We start from the raw sequence: 27,829 nt of genomic DNA on the forward strand, positions 1-27,829 counted from the left end.
CATTAGTTTTCCTTCTGGATTGCAAAGCCATAACTGCGGAATATTTGTTAATAATATCAAATCAGCATCCTCAAAACCAGAGAACGTGGGAGGACTGGCTTTTACTTCTGAGTAAATACAGAAAGATTAGGCAGAAAACATTAAAAAGCTATAGGATAAACCTCTGATGTGTCACACACTGAAGAGTATATGCCTTCTTGCATAAAAAAGCTGTAAGTAGGTACAAATATGGACAGCTAGGATTATTGGCGTTGTGAAAGGCTTTTCCTGCAAAATGTGATTGCACAGTCTAGAGCCATTCAAGACTTGGTCACCCCTATGAGCAAGGGAGATAATAAGCTGTCTGTACAATTACAAGTTTTATACGCACCAAGTAAGCAGAGAAAAAGGTTGATTGTTGCCTCTTCCATTGCAAGGAATATCTGAAAGTTTGGGTGATAGGTTCAAAACTAACCAAAGGACATGCTTGTCTTTCCAGCCTGTAAAGCATGCAACTCCTTGTTCCCACATGATATGCCTAAAAGTACACCCAAATTCAAAAGCAATAAGATTACTTTTTAGAAGAATCTTCTCTTCCACAAAGAGATCTTTAACTCTTCCCTATAAATGTGTTTTTAGGCACTATTGAAGGCAGGCTGTTAACTGAAACTTCAGGCTCAATGCTCTCCAGATGCTCTCCAGATGCAATCACTTGCACTTGCAGTTTTTTTTGTTGTTTTTTTTTTTTTTTTTAGTTGCAAATAGCTAAGAGCCTGAGTTCTGATACAGAACTACACAATTCAACATTTTTGGAAATATTTACTAGGCCCACATCTGCTGGGCAGAATCGAAATGTTAGGCTTCAAGACAAAAAGACAAAATAGTTAAAAACACAAGCTTAGTGAATCTTTAATTCTGCAAGGAATACTCTCTTAAAGAAGCTGCATATTTGATGGCAAAAAGCTCACTAATTTTATTGTATAACATCAGGAATTGCTACCATTACACATCGGTATTCCAAATAGGCTTTACCAAATAGACTTCTCACTGATGCCTATGTTATTTGCAGTGACTTGAATTTATGTTCATCTTCATAAAAAAAAAATATTCCAGAAATATAGGTGGAGAGGTTCTAGAGGAATTATCCTGGTGCAACCCCATAGAATTAGGCTATGAACTGATCTTTGATTTATATCACATCTTTCATAACTAACATAAAAGAAGCACAGAAAACAAGACTGCTTCTGGAAAAGAGACCCAAGGAAAATCATTCAGAAATACATAGAGATCATGCTACCTTTTATAGTGTCCTTGCTTTTATCTGATATATTAAAGATTTTACTGTGGTTACACAGGTAACAAAGTTCAGTGTGTACTATGTGATAAATTTATATAACAACTGTGTGGAAAAACAAGAACTTTCTCAATTCAAGTTTCTCATGAGAAAGTATACAAGGCAAGAATTGATTTTTTTTTTTCTGGTTACAATATGGTGTGAGGCACTACATATATCAGCACAACTACTGGTGATGAAAAAAAAGTTGGTGACTACAGTTTACATAATGGGGCTCAGAACACTTGTCTATGTACTATAAAATACAGCACGCACATGGTCAGCTTAATCCAAAGGTCGTTTAACCCCTTGCAATGACAAGGCCTATGGGATCAGCAGGTGTGTGCATAAGCATGTGGGAGTTTCAGAATTGGAATGCCGTAGTTAAAGGCCTAAGTGCAGACACCAACCTCCCCTGCCCAGTGTGGAATTATTACTAAAATTATATTTGCCCTGAAAGGAAGAGACGTTAATAAGTCCCAGGAAACAGAGATGAATATCTGCCTATATGCTTCTGGTCATTTATAATGGAGCTAGCTATGGCAACTGCAAAAGATAAGCAACCACAAGCTGAATACAAAAAATAGAAGAACAAAATAAGAAACAGGCTTATGACTTAGTCTTTTAAAATACGTACTCCATTTCAGTATGGTACAAATGAGTAAGTTATCTGAAGAAAAAGTCTCACCAAAGGCTTCTGGTGATGGTTATGGAAGACATGAGTTAAGGGAGTACTGTGAGAAGGTTTAATTCAGCAAAAGTAACTGTCACTTCAGCTAATTATGGGCAGAAATATTGCAGGGTTTATGACATAATCATGAGGTTATGCTGGATTCTCCTCCTTGGAGGATAAGTTGGGGTGAGGAAATGGTTTGGCGTGCTAGTGCAGCCCACCTGAATGTGGCCCCAACACAAAATATATCCACTTGACTCACCTGCACAGGATGCTAAGCTCTACTATTCTGTGAAACAAACGCAAACACAGTGTGAATGCATTTACACTAGGTTTTCTTGTAAGATGCCATTATGTAGACAAAATGTTCTTAAAACAGGTTTTCTAACAGAGAGAAAGATTTAAAACACCACCATTCTCAGTCATGGCACAGTGTTAAGTCTGATGGGATTTTCATTTGTAAAACCAATCATAACTCAAGGAAACTTGTTCTACAGCTTATCCTCACTGTTACAGATGTATTTCTAGTCTTCAGCATCCTGCCTCTGTCTCACCCCACAGCATTTCACCTTCTCTTTTCCAGCTACCCTGACGCTTCTTGTCTGTTCCCAACAAGCACTACAGATCACGACCCATGGAAAGTAGCTGTTTCCTATCCTAGTATCCAGGTAAGTTAAGGCTCCACTGTCTTGGTGGGGTCTGCTTTCCTTTCTTTGTTTATTTGGTTACACTCAGTAACCTCCTATTCCCCAGTGTCCTGGGGAGCAGTGATGCTCAGCAACATGCACAGCCTCCTGGCAGCCGTGGCAGAAGTGCCAAACCCGGGTGGAATATGAAATCTCCCTGCCCTGCTCCTGATCTCCTCTGAGGAGAAGTCCAAAGACTGCAGGTGTCCCCTGGCTCCAAGAGATGGTGCTGGCTGCTTGTGGCCTTCTGACTGTGGCCTCGGCCTCCCACATTCAGCCTCCCCTAAAGGTCAGGAATAGTAAAATCGATCAAGAGCCCAAGTGCTATTTCCAAAAGCGACTTAAGAGCCTGCCTTTTCTTTTGAGTGAATTTTGTATTCTCAATACAAACCCTACAGCTTGTACATGTTGTTTAGCTACAACATGTACAAGCTTAGAAAATTGGCTTGTTGCTCATAGAATCAAATTTCTTGACTTTGTCAAGATGCAAGGAGAGCCTATGTATAATATGAAATTCATGATGGCCACTATAAAGTGGCCACATCTGTGAGCAGAACTTGTAAATTGGACTGCAGAGTCCCTAAAACCATCACATTACAGTTAAAAATATAGCTTTTCTACTATAAAAGTCTGTGCATACACATAGGTGAAGAAAAAAAAAAGAAGAAAAAAAAGAAAATCTCTTGAAAATAAAATTTATTTTCTTAATTAAAAGTTGAAAACAAATAGTAAGGTATATTCTAGTAGGGAGTAAAGAAGCAGAAGAATTCTCTGAATAAGTATCTTCAAGCTTTTTATAGATTATGATTTTCATATTGGACTTCAAGCATTCACATTGTACAGTTGTAAAAATAACACTTTCATGCCAAATGTAGAGGCTATTAAAATACTTTTATGTGAATTCTAAAACAGATTTTGCTATTTTTACCCCAGGAAAATACTCCCTAATTCTCTAGGTCTTGTAGTCACTAGTTCTTCAGTGCTCTATAACAACTACTTTGCATTTATAGGAAATGCTGTGATAGCTGAAACCAGCCCCTCACATGGCCAAGCCACGTCTGTCGCTGCTGCATGCAAGCATATCACTGAGCCCCCTTGAGCCAGCCAACTGCACCCAAAATCTCATTTTCATTTAACACAAATAAATTTGTGATTATCCCCAGTAATTTCTATTATGTACTCACAGAATCACAGAATCATCTAGGTTGGAAGAGACCTCCAAGATCACCTACTCCAACCTCTGACCTAACACAAACCTAAACCTCCCCTGGCACAACTTTAGGCCATTCCCCCTTATCCTATCACTGGGCATGGGCACTCTCACTAGCCTTGTTGGGAAAAACCATCAAGGCAAACTTCCTACCCACCCAAACACTCACCTCTTTTATAATCTTGGAGCAGCAGAAAGTGTTTCCCCTCAGCCTTGCACGCCCCACTTCCCATTATAGGAAATTTCTCCTCATGCAGCCTGAGGTCACACCCATCTGTGCAAGTAGAGTTTCTCCCCACGATGGGAACCCAAGCAGACCAGCTCAGACATGGACATGAAATGTTTAGATAGGTAAGGAGCAGAAAAATCATACCCTGTGGACAGGTCTTGCAGTACCACTGATATCTGCCTACCCCTGAGTTTACAGACAGGAAAAATCTCCCAGGTGAGGTTTGTTTAATCTCACCTCCTCTTGTATTACTATAAATCTTTGTATGATTAAATCATGCCTGAAAATTGTTTTCAAATCAAAATTTTTTTTTTTTTGGCAGTCTCTCTCCTCATTTTCTAATGATGATAAATCAAATACTTCCAAACAAATCAGTCATGATATTTTATATTCTGAAAGGGCAAACTTCATGCTTCTGTAACCCAGGAGAGAAGAAATAATTAGCTTTTATTATTTTGGGCTAGAAATGCTCAAAATGTGAAGCCATAAAGTGACCATCCAACTTAAAATGTAGTAATTTTCTTCATGTAAATACAGTAAAATCCTGCAGAGAACTTGTTTCACACTTTGCCCATGACATCATACTACATTGCACTTGGTAGAATGATTTGGGAGTGCTCAGTTATCAACTAGATCCAGAACTCACAAACTGGGGCCAGAAAAGGAGACAAACTGTTTATATTCCAGCTTTTGAACAATTTTCAAAACAAAACTAGAAACTTGTGTTTTATTTAATGAGAACTAAGATCCTTGCAAAATTGCCTGATTATGGGGCTTATCATTTTTAAAAACAAACAAACAAAACCTGTATTCTTGTGATATTTGTTTCATAAGAACTAGCAATGCTTGATATTGAAAAACAATGGGAAAGCTTACAAATGAAACCTATGTGATTAGTGTAAGCTTTGAGCTTTAATAAGCGCTTGAGGACCAATGAAATTTCCAGCTGACAGAAGGATGAGCCTCCACTTCCCGCTTATCTCCAGATAACATCTTCCTTTGCTGTTTAGATGCAGAATGGGTATAAGACAAGGGCACAATCTTTTCCTTCCAGAAGTTCATCTCCCAGAAGCAAGCAGCATTAGTCACCTCAGGTAACCAAGGTGTCATCTGGTAGCAAAAGTGAAGCCCAGGCAGAGGAGGTACCAGAGGCTTGCTGGTACCATAGAAGTGGGAATGATTTGGAGGGATGAAATCCCCTTGCCAAGTTTCATATAACAATATGGTAAATGCTATGCTAACAGAGACAGAACTTGGCAAACATCAGGCTAGTCTGCAAGGCATTTTTTTTTTGTCTAATCATGCTGTTAGTTTACAAGCGGTCATGTTTGTTTGTCGGTTTTAGCCCAATTAGTTATATATTTTAAATCACCTGAGGTTTTTATCAACTTGAGCTGCTTAACGTGGATTTGTGGGAAGCACAGGACTAATCAACTTCGTTAAGGCAAGAAAAATAACAGTTAAGCAGGAAAGCTTATCTAACATACTGTACAGCACCAAGTGAAATGTTAAGTACTGTATGTCTGCAAATTAGGACTGTATAAAACACAGGTGAAGCAATCTTCCTGGTGTCAGCCAGGTGTGCTACACCCAGATTTGGATGTTGCTGCCTTGGGTGAGGCAGGGACTAGCTGGAAAACCAAGGGAAGCTCAGCAAGAACAGTCAGAAGTCTAGAAAACAGTAGGTATATGAAAAACTAGAACAACCTTCATAACAAACTTTCAGCTTAAAAAAGAACTGCTGTAATGGAGCGGGTTGTTTTTTTTTTTTTTTTTTTTTTTTCTCCATGCTGCAATGGACAGGAAATACTAGGCTTAAAATCCAGAGGGAACAATTCAATATCCATTAGAAGAAAAAGTAAATTCCTTTTCAATACAACAAAGAGGAAAAGTACTGTCTGGAGGGACTGATGAATGCCCACCACTGAGGGTATCTAAGGACAGATTCAGTAGACGTCACAGCTCCAGATTTAGAAGACAGAACTACACTGGATAACCTCTTGAAGTCACTTCCAGATATAAATACACAAACTTGCAAATAAGACTTGCACAGCACACTTATAGTTTCACCAGAACCTATAAAGGGGCCGAGATTTTAGCCTACATATTGTGCTTTCTTTCAGTGAAAAAGTTAAGGAAAAAAGTAAGTAGAAATTAAGAAGCCAAAACACAAGGTTCTAATGCCATTTTAGTAGACCAAGAACATTCAAGGAAGTTGCATAAGGCTGGCAGGTAGACCTTCATGAGATCTGGGACACTCTGGAGCAGCAGCTGGAGTCTAAAAGGAAAGGAAAGTCAGCCAAATACTAGGCTGAGGCCCTAGCAAAATTCATGAAAAATTGCCCCGCAACATTTATTTCATAGGCTTCCAAGATAATCTTCCTTTAACTTCATTTAACTCCATGAACCCAGAACTCTTTTAAAAATAGATTTAAGCAAACAAAACTGCTTTGTAACATTTTTTCCGCCTAGAGTCTCCTTTCCAATAACAACAAAAAAAATCTAGCAAGATGCTGACTGCTTGCACTGAGAATCCCATCCCTGCAGGTTTTAATATCTCATCTTGCTTCCCACTACTGACAGTAATTAAACAAGAAAGCATGTTTACATGGTGACACTACAGAAGTTCAGCATGCTAATAGTTTAATAAAACTACATCCCTCCTATGTTCTCTGAGGCACTAATGACTCAGGTCCTTCTCTGCCTATATTTAATAGTTACCTTGAAAGAACCTGAGAGCCACAGCTAGCAGATGGTAACACCTGGCAAGGAAACAGATATAATCCAAAAAGTCTGCAGTCCTCATCTGTTCTCCTAGTCCTACTGGTACTGTGTCATGTTCTTCTGATTTAATTGTAATAGATTATGGAAAAAGTGTTTTTTATTTTTTATTTTTTTTTCTCCAGCTTGGAGAAAAGTATTTAAAAAATATTAATTTAAAAAGAACATTCTTTTGCACACAGTATCTGGCTAAATTGTTTCATTATAGGTACATGTTTCCCTTGAATTTCAAAACTTTTGGGTTGGACGAAGTGCCTCTTGCATTTCGGAGAGGAACTATGACAATTCAACAAAAATCCCAGTGAAAAAATGGCTTCCTCGTGTTTTCTGCAGTGGTCGAATCTGAGTGTGTCTTTAACCTAATTTTCAGAGAGCTTGCGATAAGATTTATGTAAATAAGTAAATACTATATCTTTTTGAGGTAAAGTAGGTATCAAATTTAGGATAGGAAAGCCTTCTTTTTAATGGGAATCTATATGGTAATTTTTCCATTTTTTCTTTTTTCAGTTTTTCCTTTTCATACACAAAATAATTAAAAAAAAGCTATATATCCCCATTTAAGAAATGTATCTTATGCTTTTTAAAATGAAAGCACATTTGTAACTGGGGGGAGTATTTACAAGCACACAAAAAAAAGTTTTTTTTTTATATTGCTATTGAGAAAAATTTAGGAAACTATCACATACCCTTCTGCATGACAAGCAGGGAGTCCTAGAGGGTTTGGACTGCCTTCCCTGTACAGCACGTGAAGTGTTCTGCCACTTACTGGCTGTCTTTTTGTAAGGTCAGCCTGAGACGGAGCAGAGGCAGCTACAGAGCTCGTTTATCCCAAGAAACAGAAAAATTAAAGGCAAACTAGAGATGGTTAAATGACACCTAACAAGAGAATTAATGCAGAACACAGGAGGAAAAAAAAGGGCAGAGATATATTATCAAGTCCATACATCCCTTGCTCCACGACCTGAAGGTGCCTCTGGTAGCATGGCTCCATTGATAACTACCAGCTTAATAATGCAGCTGAGGATACTCTCTAAGAAAAGTACACTAAAAAAATGGTCATGTAAGAAATTCTCATCTCTGTTTCTTTTGCTTGTAAAAAGACCATTTAATCCACATCTCAGGAAAAAACAGATGACCTTTGTTGGCAATGACACCCAAAGCTATTAAAACCAAAATAAGAGTAGGAAAACACCTTATAAAATTTATGTTTTTGAATTTCACCTCTCCTTTGCATTTTTAGCAGCATGAGCAATGGAAATCAATTAAAATTTAAATGTGGCAACAGCATATTTGTGGGTAAAATGCATTCACATTTAAAAACACTAAGAGGCATAAAACTAAACTACTTTTATTTTTGTTGACAGCCCATATTGCTTTCTGAATTGCTACTCAGTAAATGATTCAATATTTGGCTTTCAAGTACCGCAGGCAATTTTTTCCCCTCCAATTGAAATTTAAAATCAGAATACAGAAATTTTGTATCCCGTCATTTTTACTTAGAATACAAAAACACTTGCATAATAGAGCTTATTTTGCTCGTGAGGATGGGAATAGCTTTTTTTTTTTTATTATTAAATTTTAAATTTTGAATTAAAGAAGAGGCTCAGGACATATGAAGCCTAGTCCCGGTACTTGTCTATTCATCCTGGTCTTTACAATAGTCTAAAACATACTGTTGTACACACAACTGAATGTAGACATTTATATGGCAGCAGGAAAATGATCAAGCAGCTCTTGTTTGGGCTGAAAATTTTCCAAAATATGTACTTGCTTCTGGATCCTTATAGGAATTCCTACTCAGATAAACATGGATCTTAAAATTTCACAACTATAAAAGCTTTAGCTTGAGATATAAGCTAGATTATCAATGATGCTCTTTCCCCACCTATGAATTTTTAAATACAACGTTTCTCTCATGTTTCACTGCATCCTATGACGAATGAAGCACCAAAAGGTCTAGTTAAAAGTAAGAAAAAAGTATGTACAGAAGATGCATGCTGTTCCTCCAAACATGTCGTGTGTTTGCTTTGGAAAGCAGGTCAGGCAGTATGTCGATGTCAGCCGCTGTCTTGTCCTGTTTCTTCTCTTTCCTTCCTCCCTGAAACAGCAGGCCACTGATGAAAATTTCTTCTGGAGACACAAACTATCTGTACCAAAGCACCACTGGCTTGTCATCTACAGCATAAGCCAACAAGCATAAGGTTGCATTTTTTAAGATAACTTGAATTTTTCACCAGGCTCATTCTGAGTGACCAGCACAGCTACCAGCTGGGTGCCTGGCGCTGGTAGGCCTCAGCGGGGAGGGGCCCAAATGCCATGGGATGGCTCGCAATGGAATTACAAATTAAAAGCCAGGTTGTGAACACAAGGCTCAGAAAAGAAAAACACAACAGCCTTTTCATTACTCTGTTTCAGTGTATGCACAGGCTGTGCCACCCAGAAGGATGGTGAACAGAAAAAAAACAAACAAAAAACCTACAACCCCCCTTAACCCCCCCCCCCCCCGGCAAATACTTTGTTTTGTACATGACTGATGCTGGATGTATTAAGTTAGAATAACATCCTCCTTAGCGTCCCAGAGGGTGCTGTACTTTACATGATTCGTCAGCCTCATAAGGAGTATTTCTAACGTGAAACATGACCTGTCATTTCTCATAGCTCTGCTTATTTAAGACACTAGCAGGCATGCACACCTTTGCTAACCTGAGAAATTCCAGAGGGGAAAATCTTAATGGCCTCTCCCTTGCCTCCTGGTGCAGGTAAAACTAACTAGGTGGTCAGATGACAGGACACCACTAATCCTCTCTCTCAAATGGAAAGAGGCTGTCAGAAAAGCAAACCGTCTTATTAATTTCAGACACACATCACCATCAGCTCCGGTGTGCACAATCCAGGCTTTGTACATTATTCATCCTAACTCCCACATTTCACTGTTGCTTAAACCCTGCCAAAGTTAAAAGATACCCTATCCAAAAGGCAGAGGAGCAAAACCAAGAAGTGTTACATTGTGTACTACTTCACAATGTATCATTTAATTATCAAACATCCATCTTTCTGAGATGGCATTTCTATTGCATAGTACAGTCCTCTTTTTAAAAGAGGCAAGCCTCCCTGTACCTGTATGTCAGAATTTGAAATACCTGACCTTATTCAGAGCGTATTTTTACTAGTACAAACTCCTCCTTGAAGGAGTCAAGGAGGATGCCCACATGGTATGTCCCACAGACGTACTTTCTTTGTCACCGCGTGCAATACTGTACGTATTGCTAATGAAGAGAGCCCTTAAAACCATCTGTGCTATTTTGCGAAAGCACTGACACCTTGAATGTCATTCTTCAACTAGTGGCTGGTGTGGGAGACAGTACTTTCAGTGTCTTTTACTACTCCCTCACTGGTGGTAGTACAGGGACTCCCACTGGTGCTATTGCTCTCCACAGACTGTTTCAGGAGTAAGCACAAAAGGTGCAGGTTTCTCTGCAAGCAGGTCAGTGGGGTCCACTCCAGTTACACTCTGCAGAGAGCTAGTACCTGCTTCTCTTAAATGCTGACCCTGGAGTCATTCCTGTTCCTTTCCCACAGACCAAAGAAGCCAATGAAAATGATAAAAAAAAAAAAAACACAAAACAAAACAAACAAACAAAAAAAACAACCACCAAAAATACTTTGAAGTAATAACTGTCTGCCAAGAAGATCCTAGGTTCTCTTTGGTGTTAAGTGGTGAAATATGTCAAAACACAGTGAGCGTGGACAACAGGGAGGCCCAAGGGGAAGGGGGTGGCAGTGAAACTCATGACACACAGCTCTCTCATTCTGCTACCTCCAACTAACAGAAAACAGATCTGAAAAGGCACAACACGTCCTTCACAACTGAATCACTGACATACAACGTGCTGTACCATGCCACTCCCATGCTCTTTTTGTGTGGCTGCTTCGCAGAATCATGGCAAGAAGGGATGCTTGGTGCCACAGCTCTTGCTGTTTTCATAGTCTCAGGAGCAAACACGAGTCACAGACAAACACAAATACCTCACAAGAGAATCCTCTTCCATTAAAAAGCAAGAGACTGACCATTACAGTGCCAATACAAAACATCTAAATGATTTACACAAAAGTCATCCAATTAGGGAAATAAAATAATCAAAAGTTAGCCGTGCAGTGTTAATGTGATATAATGAGACAAAAAAGAAGCAACTGAACACACAACAAAGTTAGGTCCTAATGGATCAAGACAGGAAAGGACAACCCAGATTTTTAGTTTACCATGAGATATCTAGGCATTACAGGAGAACTGATACACAGAACTATTTGCAGTGTCAGGAAATTCTTGCAATATCTATTTCAGGCATAGAGTAGTGATTAACAGAGAGCAGATTCTTAGTTGCTGCAAATCAGTGTAGCCGTTGTAGAAAGTCAACAGAACTATGTAAATTATAGCAGCTGAGGATAGCATCTGAAGTAAAGCATAGAGTTCCTCATTTGTAGCGTGGCTATTTCAAAACATTTCCACAAAAGAAGTTGGAAGAAACAGGACTGCATTTCACTACTTGATTTGAACTCAGGAGGCTTTAAAATTGAGGACATAAAAACAAAAAGCTGAAAAAACAAACTTTTGGCAATGATTTTTGACTTGTACAGCCACAAGCACGAAGGAGCTGTATTCCCTGTCCTGCACAAACAGCAATAGAAATGATCAAGCTTTGAAACACATACATGTACATGTACACACGGGAACACATAGAATCATCCAAGAGTACAGAACTATGTCAGCATCACAAATGTGTAAGGCAGATAAATGCATTTAGATGGTTCATCTGATACCACTGCAGCGGAGGCTCAAGGAGAAGTTAAAACCTCTCTCAAAGGGGGAGGATCCCCCCTCTCCCCTTCTCCCTCCAGCTGCAAGCTTTTATGTTCCCAGATCAACGGAGCTGCAGAGGCAATGAGGTAGCACACACACACGGGCACCCATCCTGACAGCAGGGTTACAAGCAATTCTCATTCCTCTCTGCTCAGAAGTTGGGATTTTGCAACTGAGAACACCCCTTGCACACAATCCCTTCTGCTTTTTTTTTTTTTTTTTTTTTTTTTTTACTGGTAACCAAGCTGGAAAAAGCCAGTGTTCCAAACAGAACATTGTAGCCATAGCAACAAGCAATTCAGCACTTAAACTTTTCAACAGACTAAACAGAATTTTCTTTCTGTTTTTATAATTTCATGGTCAATAATTCACCATGAACACTTTACGTGTCTAGCTGGTCATTAATGTCTCAAAAACAATCTCTTATTAATGCTTCAAGCAAGAAAACCTCCTCACCTAAAGAAAAATAGAAGTATGTGTATAAAGGCAGACCACTTGAAAATTAAACTTTTTTCTCCCTTTTTGCAAAGTGGTAAGTAAAGGCAGAGAAGAGCCCAAGTTCTGGCTTGTTAGTCCAAGCAATAGCCCTTAATTTGGATTGTACACCATAAAGTGTTACCACAAGCCCTAAAGGCCTTAAAAGTGTTGTTTAAAACAACTAGCATCTTAAGCCCTCCAGCAGGATCCCTTTGTGTAGGATCCCAAACAGCCCAGATACTCCACTGGGAAGTCTCTTTGCTACTTTTGCTCCAGTGACTGAGGGCATTTTTTTTTTATATTGTTTTACAGCTATCAGTAAAAACCCATTTGAAAATCAAAATTGAAGGCTAAAAATAGGATAACACATTCTGCCCATCTGATGAAACTTAACCCTGTTAATTAAAGAGCTTCATTTCACAGTCAGTAAGAGTCTAATATTACCCTAATGAATGTATGAGCTTTTTGGCAAGTGCCATGCATGAATGCAACTCAAATCATGCCTTTTCTCCTTTTAATGGCATCAGATTTAATATCTGCAAAGGAAATCACTGTTTTATCAAAGGCAAGAATTTGAGAAGTCTAGAACCTATTGACAGAAGCATAAGGAAAATGGAAAACTCTTGATCTCTCCCATGTAGACTAAATAACGTCCATATGAATTTTAATGCTCAACAAATGTACTAATTTAAAGAATTAACTTATGCAAATAGTTAATTATCCAAAGCTTTCACTACCCTCTCCTATCTCTCTACCATTTTTATACTTCTTTACTGTAGTGAAAAAAAAAAAAAAAGATTTTGAAGGAACCAAATAGCACAAACCCTTTGAGAGCTTCAGGACCATCCTGCCTTCCTCGCCACTCCAGGCAACTTAATCATAGCATAACCCCACAGTTCATGGATGCAGGCTTTGTTGACAGACCCAACAACTTGGGCATGAACTGAACTTTGCTAGCAACACATGCTGAGAAGCTCCATAAATGACAGTGAAAGACAGAGCATGAAACAGACACAGAAATGTTTTTACATGTTCAAGAGGAGCAGGGACCATCCTCATTCCCTGTTTATTTGGATTACCTTTGACAAGTAGCACTAATATCTATGGAGTTAATGTGCTACGTAAGAGACAGTTACACAGGGTTATGTTGTTTTTTAAACCCCGCTGGTCACATAGTTGTTTTCTAATATTTTTATAATTTGTTTTGAAATATTTTTTGAACTTCTGTCACTACAAATCACAAGGTAAGGAACAGGGGAAAACACACTCTCTTTTTCAACTTCTTTCAGGTTCTGGGCTGTCCTGTGACCTGTCTGCCTAGATATTACACAATGACAGCCAGACCCGGCACTCCAGGATTTACTGAGTGTTTCTAAAATCCAGACGGGGGCTGGCTGGAAACTGTACTGAGTATGTCCTGACACGTACACATGTCAGTGGGGGGACAATACTGTGCAAGTGGAAGTGGGAAGAAAGCATGGAAGAAAAATCCACTTAGAACTAGGAATTACTAGTAGGACAAAGCTGGTGACCAGCCAATGGGGAAGTGTCTGGTAATCATGACAGATCATGCAGCACTCTGGCTGCTTACTAGGCCTTAATACATAAGGCTGATTAAAGAGGTGTGAAACAGAGGACCTGGTGAAATACGGGGGATGTTGGAAGACTGTTCTTTTTTAATTTTATTAATAGTTGAAAGGAAAAGACAACTTCTACATCACACGAACAGGACTGTTGAAAAGCCACAGAAATATCCCATACTTACTTTTATCTTCCTGGTTTTCTTCTGCTGCTTTGCCCTCCTCTTCCTCCTCCTCCTCCTCCTCCACCTCCTTCTGCTGCGCTTCTTCTTGGTGATCAGCAGCACCAACTGAAAGGCTCTGGCAGCAGTGGTTGAAGCCGCTATCCCGAGGCAGCGTGAAACTTCGGGGCTTTCCCCCGTTGCCATTCAGCACTTGCATCCGCTCACCCTCCACGAGCGGGAAGGGGCCATAGTGGTCTTGCAGGTGGCACTTCTGGGTGGGCAAGGTGGACTGCCGCCGGTGCTCGGGGGAGACCACGGCAGCCTCGGAGAACACCGAGTCCTCCAGTGGCAGCGTCTGCAGGTAGTGGAGTCCTGAGCTCGTCAGCGGCGTCTCTATGAGGTCCTGCCAGGAGCGCCGCTGGCTCGCCGTCTTGCGCACCGGCGAGTCGGTGGCGCTCCCCGCCGCCTCCGGGCGGAACTCCTCGTGCGACGACTGCGACTGGGAGGTCTCCGTGGAGGACAGCCGGCTGTGCTTGGGCTCCACGTAAGGGCTTGCGCAGCTCATCTGCAAGGTCAGCAATGTAGCAACCTTCAGATCAGTGTAGACCAAGACATACTGCTAGTAATGACCACATACTTTTCATTGTTACTGAAGGCACCAAACTTATTCCCACACTGCTACTAATACTTATTCCTAATACTTATTCCTACAAAACGTTCCTTAATCAATAAAAGAAGCCAATGCAATTATTTGCAGAAAACTTTGTAGAATATGGCTCTGTGAAAGACATAGGAGAGAGATGCCTAGTCCATTAATACTACCTTAAAAACACAATCCAAATGCCTACTGTCATCTTATCTTGCTAATAATTCCTTTGGAATCATGTTTGCAGAGCTTCAGTATGTTTCAAAGGTTTATGGTTTTAGAAAATAAAGTATTGCATTCAGATTAAACCTCAAGAACACTGTCTTTCCCCAGACTCCCAATTTCTCAACCAAAAATTTTGCATTTTTAAAAATATATTCAAGTAAGACGCTTTAGTTAACATTGTCTGCATGTATAGACATGAAAATTAAAATTCCCTGTGAAGAATAAATGTGAAGACTGTCTACTAGTTTTACACCAATAACTGCTTAAATAAAATTAAAAACAATCTCCTTTTGTTCTAATTTATAGATAAACCTACTTTTTCACAGACAATAGAACAACCAATATCACTGTTGGCTATATAAAAGAACATTTTTATGTTGGAATTTCTCTGGAAATTCAAGTGTAATTTGTTACAGTAAATCTTTACAGCAAACCTGTTGTACCTTAAAGAATCTCTGTTGTTACTGAAGTATTACATTTTGTCAAAGATGAAGATAAGGGGGAGGTGAGGGATTGCATGGCTGAGTAGGGATCTATCATGAATTAAGAAGAGGAAAAAGGAATTCTGTAACTTAATCCTTTTCTGTACATGAGTGGGATTATAAACGTATTCTCTACACACCAGTGGAAATAGCAATGATGGTTGTTGAAGCTAAAACATACTCATGTACATGTATGTTTTACATGCTCGTACTTTAAGCTCATACTTTAAAAATACCTTAAGTCAAGTACTGGCTCCAAAAATATACTGAAGATTGCCCTAATATGTGCATGCACATGCTTCTAAACAGAAGAGTAGGTAAAAGTCACTTTATGTAGTCATTCCTGATTAGGCAGGTGACTTACCGAAGGAGGCCGTGGGTATGTGTCGTACGGGGGTGGGGGGCTGTCTTGCTTGGGTGTCGATGGAGTGTCAGCTTCCTCCTTGTCGCTCTCACTCCAGTAATCTACAAGTTACATACATATCAGATCAAAAACTTTCAATATATTTTGATATGTTTGTATAACAGAGACTTGTTTTCACAACAGCAAGTAGAAATTCCTAGGAAATTCTGGAAGTTATATATGAGTTGAATGCTGGCAATCTAAATGATAGCTTCTGTAATTTGGAAATGTTTTAGTGTAAAGAGGGAAAAACAAACAAACAAACAAACAAACAAAACAACAACAAAAAAACCACCCCACAGCATTATGAAGTATATTAAACCTAACTGCAAAGATATTAAACAACCCCACACGTTTAATTCTTGTACACGCCTTATAAATACTACATGCATAGATAGTACTCAATGCAATAATGATCATATTTTCAAATTTTTAGAAAATCATCAAAATAATTATGATTGTATATTGGCTGGAAATTACTGAAAGTATTTTTTCTTTTTTTTGAACAGAAAAGATGAAAAATGTAACTTGTAATGTAATGTAATCAACATCAACTGGCATATCAAATACGTAGTGGTTATTGCATATGTGAATAATCAAAGTTATTTTTCTACCTTTTTTCTCCATTTTATCCTACTAGTTACCCAAACTTTTCAATTACATTTCTAATAACAAACTGATGTATTTAAGATAAGGCAGAAAAATTTAGATCACATCTTCTTTATAAAACAGTTGCTTGCTGTCCTGTTACCCAAGAATGAAAAAGGTGATTTGCTAAAGGTGATTTGCTAAGGAAGAAGATGACAGTTATATTTAAGCATAGAATTCCAAAAGGTGGATAAGAGAAAGTACAAAGGACACAGGGACTGTGGTGTAAATTTCATGGGACACGAGGTCTTATTTTGTCATGATATCAAGTCTTAGCCATGCCCATTTCGTATTTATGGTAGTTTGATCAAAGGGGAAAACACTTAGAAGAATGTATCACGTGGTATTTCCCATTTATTCCGGTGCAAATATTTTTGAAGCACAACAGCATGCAATTAAATAGATACCAGACTTTAATATTCCTTTCAAAAGAAAACAACTTAACTGCTGAACCAGCTCCAGATAGACAACCTTAATATTTCTATATATAGTAAGACTGATGCAAACATTTATGTTGTCACTTTGTTTCTGACTGTATTATCTTCTGGTATTTGGGTAAGCCACTGTACAACTGCACAAGTGTAGTTCATACCATTCACAGACTAACCACAGGCAATCTCCATGTGAAGTTCGTGTTCAATGAACTGGGTGATTTACTACTCTGTCTTTAATAGACGAGGAGAAAAAGATTAATTGTTGCTTCATAAACTATCTAAATAATAAAGAGGTTGAAATTTTCCAGGTTTGTACAGTATATAATTTGGCTTTAATGATTTTTTGTTACCATTATGGTTATTGTATTTCACAATTAAAAATCTACTATAGCTAATATTATTCAATACATAAAACAAAAATTACTGATCTTAAGATGACAGTGTCTTGGAACAGTCTACCCTAAAATTCTGTATTTTCCCAAACTGTGGTAGTTGGGGACAGGCAGCCATATTTATCTGTTTATTTTTTACAAGCAATAATAACTCTTTCAGTCTCTTAAATTGCTTCCTGCAAGCTTTGAGCTGAAAGGTTCTCCTAAAACAGTGTAATAAATAAATAGGATAAATATATTTTTATTTTCATGATGATGGAATAAAAAAATCCAAACACTGTCTCTGGAAATCTCCAAGTAATTTAATTTTGTTGAGTAAAATACTAAATAAGAGAAAACTGTCATTTAAGTCATTCTCAGTTTGAGAAAACTTGTTTCCGGCAGCTCAAAAAACCTGAAAATATTGGCATATAAGTATGTTTGTTCCTATTTTGTAGCAAAGCCTAATGGAGCTACTTCTGGTGAGAAACCTGTCAGAACTGTATCACTCACTGTGATTTTTGTAGGCTTAGAGCTCAACTATTTATTCTGGAATTAAATCTATCATTCTCAGTGCAGGTTTTGATCTTGGTTAGAAATACAAAAAAGTTCTTCCTGTCAAATCCACATACAATAAAACACTATATGATTATGCTTTTGTGCACCTTACCTCAGATAGGAAATTCTGTTGGCAACCTACTGTGTTTGTCTAAAAAAATTCTGCAGTTCCAGGGGTCAACTTTCAGGTGAAATGAATGAAAACAGCCTCCCATCAGTTTTTAAAAATGTTCTGCTTTTGGCAACTGAGACATTATAATCTATCTAAAATGTGTGTGATGCTATCGAACAGTTGCCATATTTCTCTCTGCAGATTTTGTCCAATTCAGTTACAGATGAGCTCAAAGCACCAGGCATATGTTGAAAGCTTTCTGAATGAGCAAGAGACTGCATCTATTATATATAAGCTAATACTGGCCAGCCATTTGCCAGTTAAATGTTTTCTATTTAGATAAGCAAGTATTTTTTTTTTCTGTGATTTTCTACGACTGGAAGGTATATAATATCTCCATCCAAGAAAGTCCCTTGCCGTATTGCTAGCATTCATTGTATTTAATATGGAAAGTTGATGGTATTTTTATAAAACTGTTCTGTACAGAATGTGACATTTTCTTCAGCAATACACCCACAGTTTGGTGATTCGTGCATCTCTGAAGCACTTGAAATATGTTTATGCACTTTAGATTCAGAACCGTTCAGCTCTTAATTGAAACAGGTTTGACAACTAGTGTTGAATTGTTTCAGAGGTATTATAAAGCTTTCCTGCAAGGGGATGAACTGAACAGAAATAAAAGACCTTTTGTAAAATCAAATATGTAGATGACAATTGGTACGGTAAATGAATATAGAAAATTTCAGCTTCACAATTTTTATAATATCAAAAATGCTTGAAGTGATGGAGAGGTTTTACTTTGCTAACTTAATGCCTCTGCTAATTAGGGGCACTACTCATCTGTTTAACAGCCCTTGTGCTGGGAGCCAAGGGTAATCACCAGAGGCATAAAAACACTGTAGTGCAGCGAGTGGGGAATGCGATACCCTCACTGAACACATATATGCAACACAGTGGATATAGCTCTCCCTACCTCCATATGATAAATCAATTTGAGTAAACGGCATTAGGGTGGTAATAAAGAGCTCCCTTAGTGCCTTGGATATAATTTCAGTGGTAAGTGAGGTCTCACTGATGATCTTCAACAGGGAGCCATTTTAATAATAGGCAACAGGAGGCCTGAATGCACATGATCTCATGTCTAAGAACAGGATCATCTACTATTTTATTATTCAGTGATTGCTTGGTAGGAAAAATATTTTTTCCAAATCTATCTGGATTTATAAAGGTGCATCATGTCTGCAATTGTGCACTTGTACATACACTGTTAGCATAACAGTTCTTACACCTTTTCCTTTACCATCCCACGTTATTGTAATTCCAGTGCCAACCTGCTGTCAATAAATGCTTCAATTTGGCTTTGGATGCTAACATGGCCTCAATTTGGCTTTGGATGCTAACATGGAGGATTTCCCTGAAGACTCCAAGAATAAGAGCTTGTTTACAGCCTCTTCAGGTAGTGATGGATGGTATACAGGTCCCTCCAACCTGGTTACTGCAATATAGCCTGGGAAATACAGACTCCCAAACTGATTTTGAAGTTTGGTGAAGCACTGAGAACATGCCTGGAGGAACAGAGATCATGGTGTGAATGGACTGTGTGAATGAAGAGGGCCTAGTACTATGAATGATATGATGTGTAAGGACCATATGGGATGAAGCCAGGTGGGCAATGCAACCGGGATAAGCAGCTGCACATACTGGAAGGTAAAATTAGAAATGAGGCAACAGCAGATACAACCTAGTTATCTGAGAGAAAGACAGAACACCCACAAACCTTCCCACCCATGCTATTACCATCAAATTACAGCTGTATGCTGTTAGCCAGTGCTCTTCAACAGCAGGCTGATCTCTCTAGGGTGCTCTGTGGTGAGACAGTCAGGGTATGAATCAATGCAGACATCATTTTATGATGCTGTCTGTTAGTCTTCAGCCCTTATAGAATATTGTACTCTCACGATGTTTCCACCTGGCTGCCAAAGCTACATTTGCTTCTCATCAGGGAAAGGATTTTTTTTGTAGTGTCTCCCAGGAAAGGGGCACCACACCACAGAAATGCATTGCAGACACAGACCGCAAACATCTTCTTCTTCGCTATATCTGACCAGATGGACATGACTAAGGCTGCTGTCACGTAGGTTGGTACAGAACCAGGACTTTGAGTGGTGTGGAGGACACTACGTGGCTAATTTTGAAGCCTAGTGATAGTCTTTTGAATACAAACTCTCCCTGAAAAATGGCTAGAAGTACAGTTTTCATAACTAAAAGATTACATGCAATACATTGCTGCTGCAGCTCTGAGCTGTAAGCTTTTTGGGACAAAAGTCAGAACTTCACTGATGAAGGGGGAGAAGCCACAAAATTATAAAGTGATGTTCTGACTCAGCAGGCAGCAGGTAGACAGTCATCTGGATAAACTCTGGATCATCACGACCACTGAAATTTTCTGGTATTTGCTGCCAGGTACATTTGTAAAATAGAGTATGGATTCACAAGCCAGCTGCTTGCCAGAGTAGTCAGTTGGATAGGAACACTTCTGTTGATCCATGTCACTGGCAATTTGAGGGAACAATCTGCCCAACGCAATGGACGACTGACCCTTTCTTTTTCTTATCTGCAAACAGAATTTCTACTGCAGCAAACCAAAGCAAAGTGACTCATTGTTTTATGTGTGCTGCTTTTATAAATGTAGAAAATACCAGACATAAAAAATATTCGTAAAATGATGTAAACCTATGACTCCAAATGAAAGGCTTCATCACTGAAACAGCCTACAAGGCTCAAGTACACACCTCAAAACAGGAAAACCAGCAGAAATTATAAAACATTAAATGTCCTTAAAATTATAAAGTTTTTATTTATTTTTTTATTTTTTTTTTAAGAATCCAGTTATGTCAGCAAGCTTTAGAGGAATGGTTTTGTTCCTAAGACCTATTTCATGCATTCCTCCTCCCTGTGAATTAAAACACCAAATGTAATATTTTAAATTATTTTTTAGTTTGCAGATTCTTAAGCTTATTTTAATGGAGAACACAGACTCTTTAGTACTACATGCTTGAGATTACTGGCAGAAAATGTGCTGCTTTTAGCTATCTTCAGTGGCTTTCTCAGAAATAATCAAAGGGTATGTGGACCAGAGTCTGAAGAAACTAATCAAATACCCTAAGAAACAAGCAATTCTCTAAAGGAACAACAGGGATGCTTTTATGCGAATTGCTGTCAGATGATGAGAATGAGGCCTGATACACAGCTGGGAAAAAAAAGAACAGATGAACTTGTTATAGGAACTGACAGAAGAAACTCAAATAATATTACCTTGCTCTTGTTTGATCCTCTCCCTTTCTGCATAGCCAGCAGCAAGCATGTTAATTCTGTTTAGCCATCTGAAATAATATTAAAAAAAACAGTGATACCAATACAGCATGTTAATTTTTAGTGTATTTCTACAAAAAAAACAAAGGTATGAGCATCTGACAGATTCAAGACAATGTTATTTTTCATATTAAACAGCTGTTTTCTTTGATACTCTGGGAGCCTCCAAAGATCTATAATTTTGCTGTTGAACAAATTGTTTTCGCAGCAAAGATCTTGTTTCAAATGGAAAATCATGTACGATGTCAAACATCTGTAAAATAAAGGATTTGGAGATAATCAAAGGGCTATTAAGTCTGCTGTTCATAGATATGCCATCGCACCGATACTCCTGCTGTTCTGATTTCTTGAGAATAAGCACCACTTTTCAGAGATTTAAGAAATATTTTAAGGCCTGATTTGGCAACTTAGTAGAGGAACAGAGCAGAAACCACCAGTCAAAAAAAAAGCAGGTTCACTCCTAAACAGACAGTGAGGCTTAATTATGCCATTATGTGTTTTAGGGCTTACCTACATTGCCAAATACAAAGAGGAGGCGGCATATCAGAATTCACCTTTGTGTTTGTGTCAGGGAAGCAGAGGGAGAAAAGACAGTTGCCTCAATGCAATTCATACCTAAGGCTTTCACCTCAACTTAGACTTGAAAAAATGCTTCCATAAGCTACATGAATTGAAAATAAACTATTGCTATTCTCTTCTAGCAGGACTGTCATTGAAAAGCATACACTTGACTGCCTGTAGCAATGCTCTAATTCAGCCTGCCCTCTTCCCCCCAAAGGGCTCTCAGTGTATTCATTATCCAAACAGACTAAATCAGTTCCTCCATCAATGATGCTTTAAATGACCATGACAGCCTCCTACGGTAGTCCATTCCATGTTAAACCTGGAATTCTTTACACACGTCATCCTGACTACAGGATGATGTACCTGGTTTGCCAAGCCAGTCAGTGGCTTGCAATTTTACTGCAAGTGCATATGGAAGGTCAGCTGGAGTCAGTTCTGCACTGCCTTCAGAAATGTGAATCTCCTGTTTCAGAAAACTGGCCTGATGGCTGTTATTTGCATATTGCAATATGGAAACAGCATGTAATATTTCATCAGCAAGAGAGACCTTTGGTGAGACCTTTGCAATCAGTCCTGGATGCCAACCTTTAAGACACTTCAGTTCAAGATAAACAGACATTAGATCATAAAATACAGTTGCTCTCCTTGAAATAAACTTCTGCTGCTGCCCCTACACAAACTGATCACATGTTATCTGTAAATTACATTAATGGTCCATAAGTCATTGTACATTGGGAAGGATGTTAGGGATCTACTGAATTGATTACAGCATACTGCATATTAACTTACAATCAAAGTTTCTGCCAGAAGAATAGGGGAGCTGAAGAAAAGACTTAAAATTTCTTCTGTAATTGTTAGAAAGTGCCATACACTTTAAAAAATCACTGGCACACAGAGACAGAAATCTAACAAATCATGCTTCAGACATCTATTGCACATCTTCACAGAAGAAAAAAGTCATCCCTCTCCAAAACTTTCTTTTAAGTTCACATTTCTGATATGTGAAGACTTTCTTTAGGGGGTGAAGCTCACCTGTCTTGACAGTTCTGCCAGCCCAAATCAGAGGTATTGATGTGGGAACCTCACCCACACTACTCCAGGCCTGTGATGCCCTGTGATGAGCAAAGGCCACAGACCTGTCCATGTACAGAGGGCAAAGAGCACAATCAGGCAAGCACCTGCTCTGTCGCATGGTGTGGCATACAGCAGAGGTGGGCTTCACTGGCCTCTCACCCAGTTTGGATCTCACATTCCCAGTTCAGCTCAGGGCTTAACACCACCCAGTGCAGTTGACATAAAACAACTGCCTACTCTATCCCTTTGAATAGGCCTGTTCACCACAAAATATTAAATTATACAGCTATAAGAGTTCTCCATTTGGGAAATTTCATTCCATCCTAAACATGAGATAGTATTTTGTATGCCTGAGAGTGAGGTAACCAATTAAATTACCAAAGAGTTAAGTGACAGTGGTTACAGCTATAGTAGATTATTCCAGAAAAAAAAAAAAATCCTGAAAAGTATAATCTAACAATAACCCAGGAACTGTATACCAGTCTAAAAGAGAGACAACAGACTGACTTCACATTTAATGATTTTCTGTAGTTCATGATTTATGTCATGGTTTGGAACAAGTGCCTGTGGGATGAGTGACAAGGCACTGATCTGGTTGTAAACAGTTAATAACTATGTCTTTTGAGTGGTTTTCTAGTTCAGAAATGAAAAGAATGGTATTGACTTCTGCATATTTTCTGGTATATGGCCACTAAAGCTTTATTAGATATGGCTAGACATCTGTGGTTAGACAATTAGTATTATTTTAATAAATCATGGCTAGAGTTAGGTTCATTCAGGCTAGAGTATGAGAAATCCATCACACTGGGGTTATATCACAGGGAAATGCAATGATCTTTAGAAGAGTGGAGGAAGAATAAAACATTCCTGCTTTACACAACATAAGGGACAGAAGTATCAAGTGTACAGTTATACAAGAACTCTTTACTATGAATATTAAAACCTACTTAAAAGTAATATGCAAAGCCCTTGTATATGGGAAGATTTAAACCTGTCTTCCCCGTGGTGTGCTGTAATTTTTAGAGGGCAAAAGGCCGAGAAAATATTCCTTCCTTACTGCAAATGCAGCTTTAGTTTTCTTGTGAGAATTATCCTATTGTTAGCTATGACAATAATAGTTACAATAAGTAACACTGGTACTTGCAGCAGTCATCTAGGTTTTGCTTTTGTTTTCTTTTTCTTTTCAAGAATAGCATACACATTTCTTGTCAGTATGTAATTAAAACAATTTTATGACTCACTCAGAACCAGATTAAATATATATATATATATATATATATCTCTTTCTATATACTTACAACTCCTATAAAGAAGAATGCACAGTACTGGCACTCAAACAGAAGAGTAGGAAACAGTTTTTCTATCTTATCTCAGACTCCAGGTAGGTGCAAAGCTTTTAGTCAAAGCAGGATGTCTAATTGTCCTTAACCATAAAGCTCAAGGATTAGAATGAACCCGCTATATAGCAATGGGAGTATGGATACCATATAGTGTCTATAAGTAAACTGCTGCAGTTTAACCAGAATGAAGAGGCCTGTAGATGATGCTGGAAATATTTTATAGGCCATCTTTACTGAAATCTTCCAGACACATTCTCACATGCTAATAATACAAGCTGATTTGTCATCTTTACTCTTAACTATAGAGCTACATTGAGGAAGAAATTATAAATTTCAATACTTTGCCTATACACAACAAGATACAGAGGACAGTTTGGTTATAATAGGTTCAAGGAACTTCTCAGACAATCATTCTATGTGAAGCTACAGACTGCATTTTCCTGCATAGATTATATAGCTTACCGTATTTGGAATAAAAAGGATCAATAAGAGTTTGCAAAGTATTTAAACCAGCCAACATTGAAAAGGCTGCATTTGCCTTTGAACTGATGATTGGGATCTTTGAGGAAAAAACAGATATTTAGTCTATAAAGTAGCAGGTACAGTTAACAATCAAAATAAAGTTACACATAGCACCATTATGTAGAAATATGTGGACTGCCTTGTACATCATAATATTTTCTTGGAATAGGAATAACAAGAAATTTCAAAACAAGGTATTTCTATGAATATAAACCTATATTATCAAAACCGTACTTTGCATCAATGAAGGATATTCCATCCTTCTTCTCACCCAAAGTAAATGTGCTGTATGGGTGGAAAGAATCCTGGTGCTGGTGTAACCATGCAAAGGAGAGAGACTTCAGATGCCACAACAATAAAGTTCAGTGATTGGAGCTCTCCCAGCTTCTACCAACATAGCAGTGTGGCTCAGTCATAAAAGTAGTAGGAAAAATTGAATAGGAACAAAGTTACTTAAAACTAAAACACATGTTTTATGTGAGTATACACATACCCACAACCCAAAAAAACCTTCATCCCCAAAAAAACCTTCATGTCCTTTATATACCTTTGTAAAATTTATTTATTTTTTACCAAGTTATTTTATTCAAGGGATGAAGGAATGCAACCAATTCTAACTTTGTTAGACTGCTTTAGCAGTTTTCTAATTTCCTTTATTTCTTGTGCCTCACATATAATAGAACTGCAGTGACTGCATTACACCTGACAAAAATATACCTGTGAAAGTTAATGAAGAACATAAATTGATCAAAACAGTTTTAATTTAACTTTTAATATATTGATACTGTTTCGCTTTGGTTAGGCTAGGTCATGCTTTTAGGTAGGAAGCATTGTATTTTATTACCTCTGCATTTGAAAGATTATTTTTTCAGTAACACGTTTTTGCTCAATATAGAGTTAATTTGTATATTAACCTTGTGAAGGTGAACTACTTTATATCATATATTAAACAAAGTGGATCAAATAAAAATATATGGTGAGACTGTGATTCAGACATAAGAATTTCAAGAAATTCCATAGACATCGATGGAGTTACTTTAAATTTACATCTGCATAATTCAGATCAATATTTGGTCTATCTCCTTCTGAAAAAACTGATAAGCAGGTATTTCAAAATATGATAAAAAAGAGATTCATGCTGCATAGTTATAACCTTCTAGATCTTACGTTAGTTTTAGATGTGCAATATATTTTTAACATATTGATGCACATTTCCTGCTGATTTCTGATTACTGAAGAGTTATATAAATTTTTATCCTCAGAAACAAGTCACCTTGTCATATTGACTGAGGACTTACTGACAGAAATGATTTATCTGCTGCTGTAGTTTGGGATATGCTGAATAGACCGTGCCATTATTCTGTTTGCTGTGCTGTTTGAGTGACTGGCTTGACAGAGTTATCTAGTAAAGGCAAGCCTAAAATTTTACAAACAAATAAAAAGGTTTTAAGTTTTCTAAATGATGAGAGACTTTTGAAATGAGTTTCAGTCATGCATGAACCTTTGAAAATGTTACCAGACAGATATTTCTAAATAAAAGCAAACACAGAATAGTACTAGTATACTTTTTCAGTCAAACATTATCAGTAAAGAACTGGCAGTACCCTGAAGCTGTTTGGCCAGGTACCTGAACCTAGTACACACAGGAGAGATTAAACCATGACCATAGCACTAACTAATCAGTTTTATGAGTTGAGTTTTATCACCTTTTTCTCCTGTTTTAAAAGCAATTTTACTCAGCTACCATGTCCACAGACGTTATGTAAGTCAGAACAATTATCAGGTTACAATCATAGATTTTTGTTTTTGTCCTATCATATGATGAAAATTACATATTATTTTGAACTGAATTAGTTTTAATTTATGTTGTGAAAATAAATGAAATGATCCTCCAAATATTTGAATAGGCATTGGATCCATGATTTTGTCTTTTACATGAAATAAGTGTAATTGTGTTTATTTTATGCTGAAATCTCAATTGTTTTTCTGAAAAATTGGCTTAATATAGGTACAGTTAAGCTCAACACACTAAGAGCTGAGACTTAAACCCTCACTCTTTTCAAGTTGCTGAGATTATCCCCACTAACTTCCTTAAAGTCAAAAGTTCATTTCAATGTGTAGGTTAAATTCACGTTGGTGGAGAGAATCTGCACAACAAATTGCTTGTAATCTCCTTTATCAAGTTTGGCAAAAGAATAATCAGTTACTGTTATAAATCCTTTTCCAACTTATCACTCCTTCAAGAGCCAGAAATAGAAGTGTTCCCAGAGCAAGCATCACATGTCCACAGAGGGATGCTAGGAAGCAGAGTTGGAGATGTTGCATGTTTTCAGGTGTCACACAGCTAAGAACAGCTTTACAGAAACCTTGAATTCCGGAATTGTGTTTATGGGTTATTTTCAAAAACTGTTTTTTGCTTCTTAGTAGAAAGATAGAATCTTGTTTCTTAAGATCTTAAAATCTTTATTTCAAAAAAGCTTTTTTTTTTTTTTTCATGAATAGAATATTTAGCATATGCAGACAAAAAAAATGATACTCTGCAATTATTTTCTTAACTGTTAATTTCTTTGATAAACATGTAATTTATTATCACTAACTTCAAGGAAGTGCCATGTTTAAGGAATGATTCCTTGACTTTTGCTTGACTTTCTTACCTGTTCATATCATCTAGATGTTCAGCAGCAAAATAAAAACTTTTGATCTTAGGATGGCAGGCTTTGAATGCACTGTAGAGGAAAAAAATAATTATAAAAAAGTAATGGTACAACATTTTTTTTTTTTTTTTTATAAATTAGCATGGTCACCAAGCAATGAGTTCAGATTTCCTGACTTGGTAGAAGCCCCCCAACATGTTATACAAATATAACATCCTTGATCCTTGTGGATCCCTTCCAACACAGAATATTCTATAATTCTTTGATTCTAACATTTAGGATTGTGCCAGATTTCACTGACTGAAGTACCCCTTTCTAAACAACAATTGAATCATATGTGTGTAAGTAGACTGTATACCTATAGTGTAGTACATTTGGACAAAGTTAACCAGTTAAGGATACAGTTTTATTTATTAGGCCATTTTACAGATATACTGTAGGTGTCAAATTTTTT

At 37.7% G+C, this 27,829-nt stretch overlaps 1 protein-coding gene across 9 annotated transcripts in view; it reads right to left on the reverse strand.

Annotated features, from left to right (window-relative positions):
* Positions 1-27,829, reverse strand: part of CNKSR2 (connector enhancer of kinase suppressor of Ras 2) — a 220,823-nt gene that overhangs the window by 25,300 nt on the left and 167,694 nt on the right. For all 9 annotated transcript variants that reach the window (XM_032202209.1, XM_032202225.1, XM_032202198.1 and 6 more), the window contains 4 exons: positions 27,376-27,447; positions 21,165-21,232; positions 15,688-15,788; positions 13,992-14,535 (listed from right to left, as the gene is read on the reverse strand). In XM_032202209.1, coding sequence (XP_032058100.1) covers positions 13,992-14,535; positions 15,688-15,788; positions 21,165-21,232; positions 27,376-27,447 — 785 coding nt within the window. The remainder of the gene's footprint in view (positions 1-13,991; positions 14,536-15,687; positions 15,789-21,164; positions 21,233-27,375; positions 27,448-27,829) is intronic.

The sequence above is a fragment of the Aythya fuligula genome, chromosome 1, assembly GCF_009819795.1.
Source record: "Aythya fuligula isolate bAytFul2 chromosome 1, bAytFul2.pri, whole genome shotgun sequence".
NCBI classification, from domain to species: Eukaryota; Metazoa; Chordata; class Aves; order Anseriformes; family Anatidae; genus Aythya; species Aythya fuligula.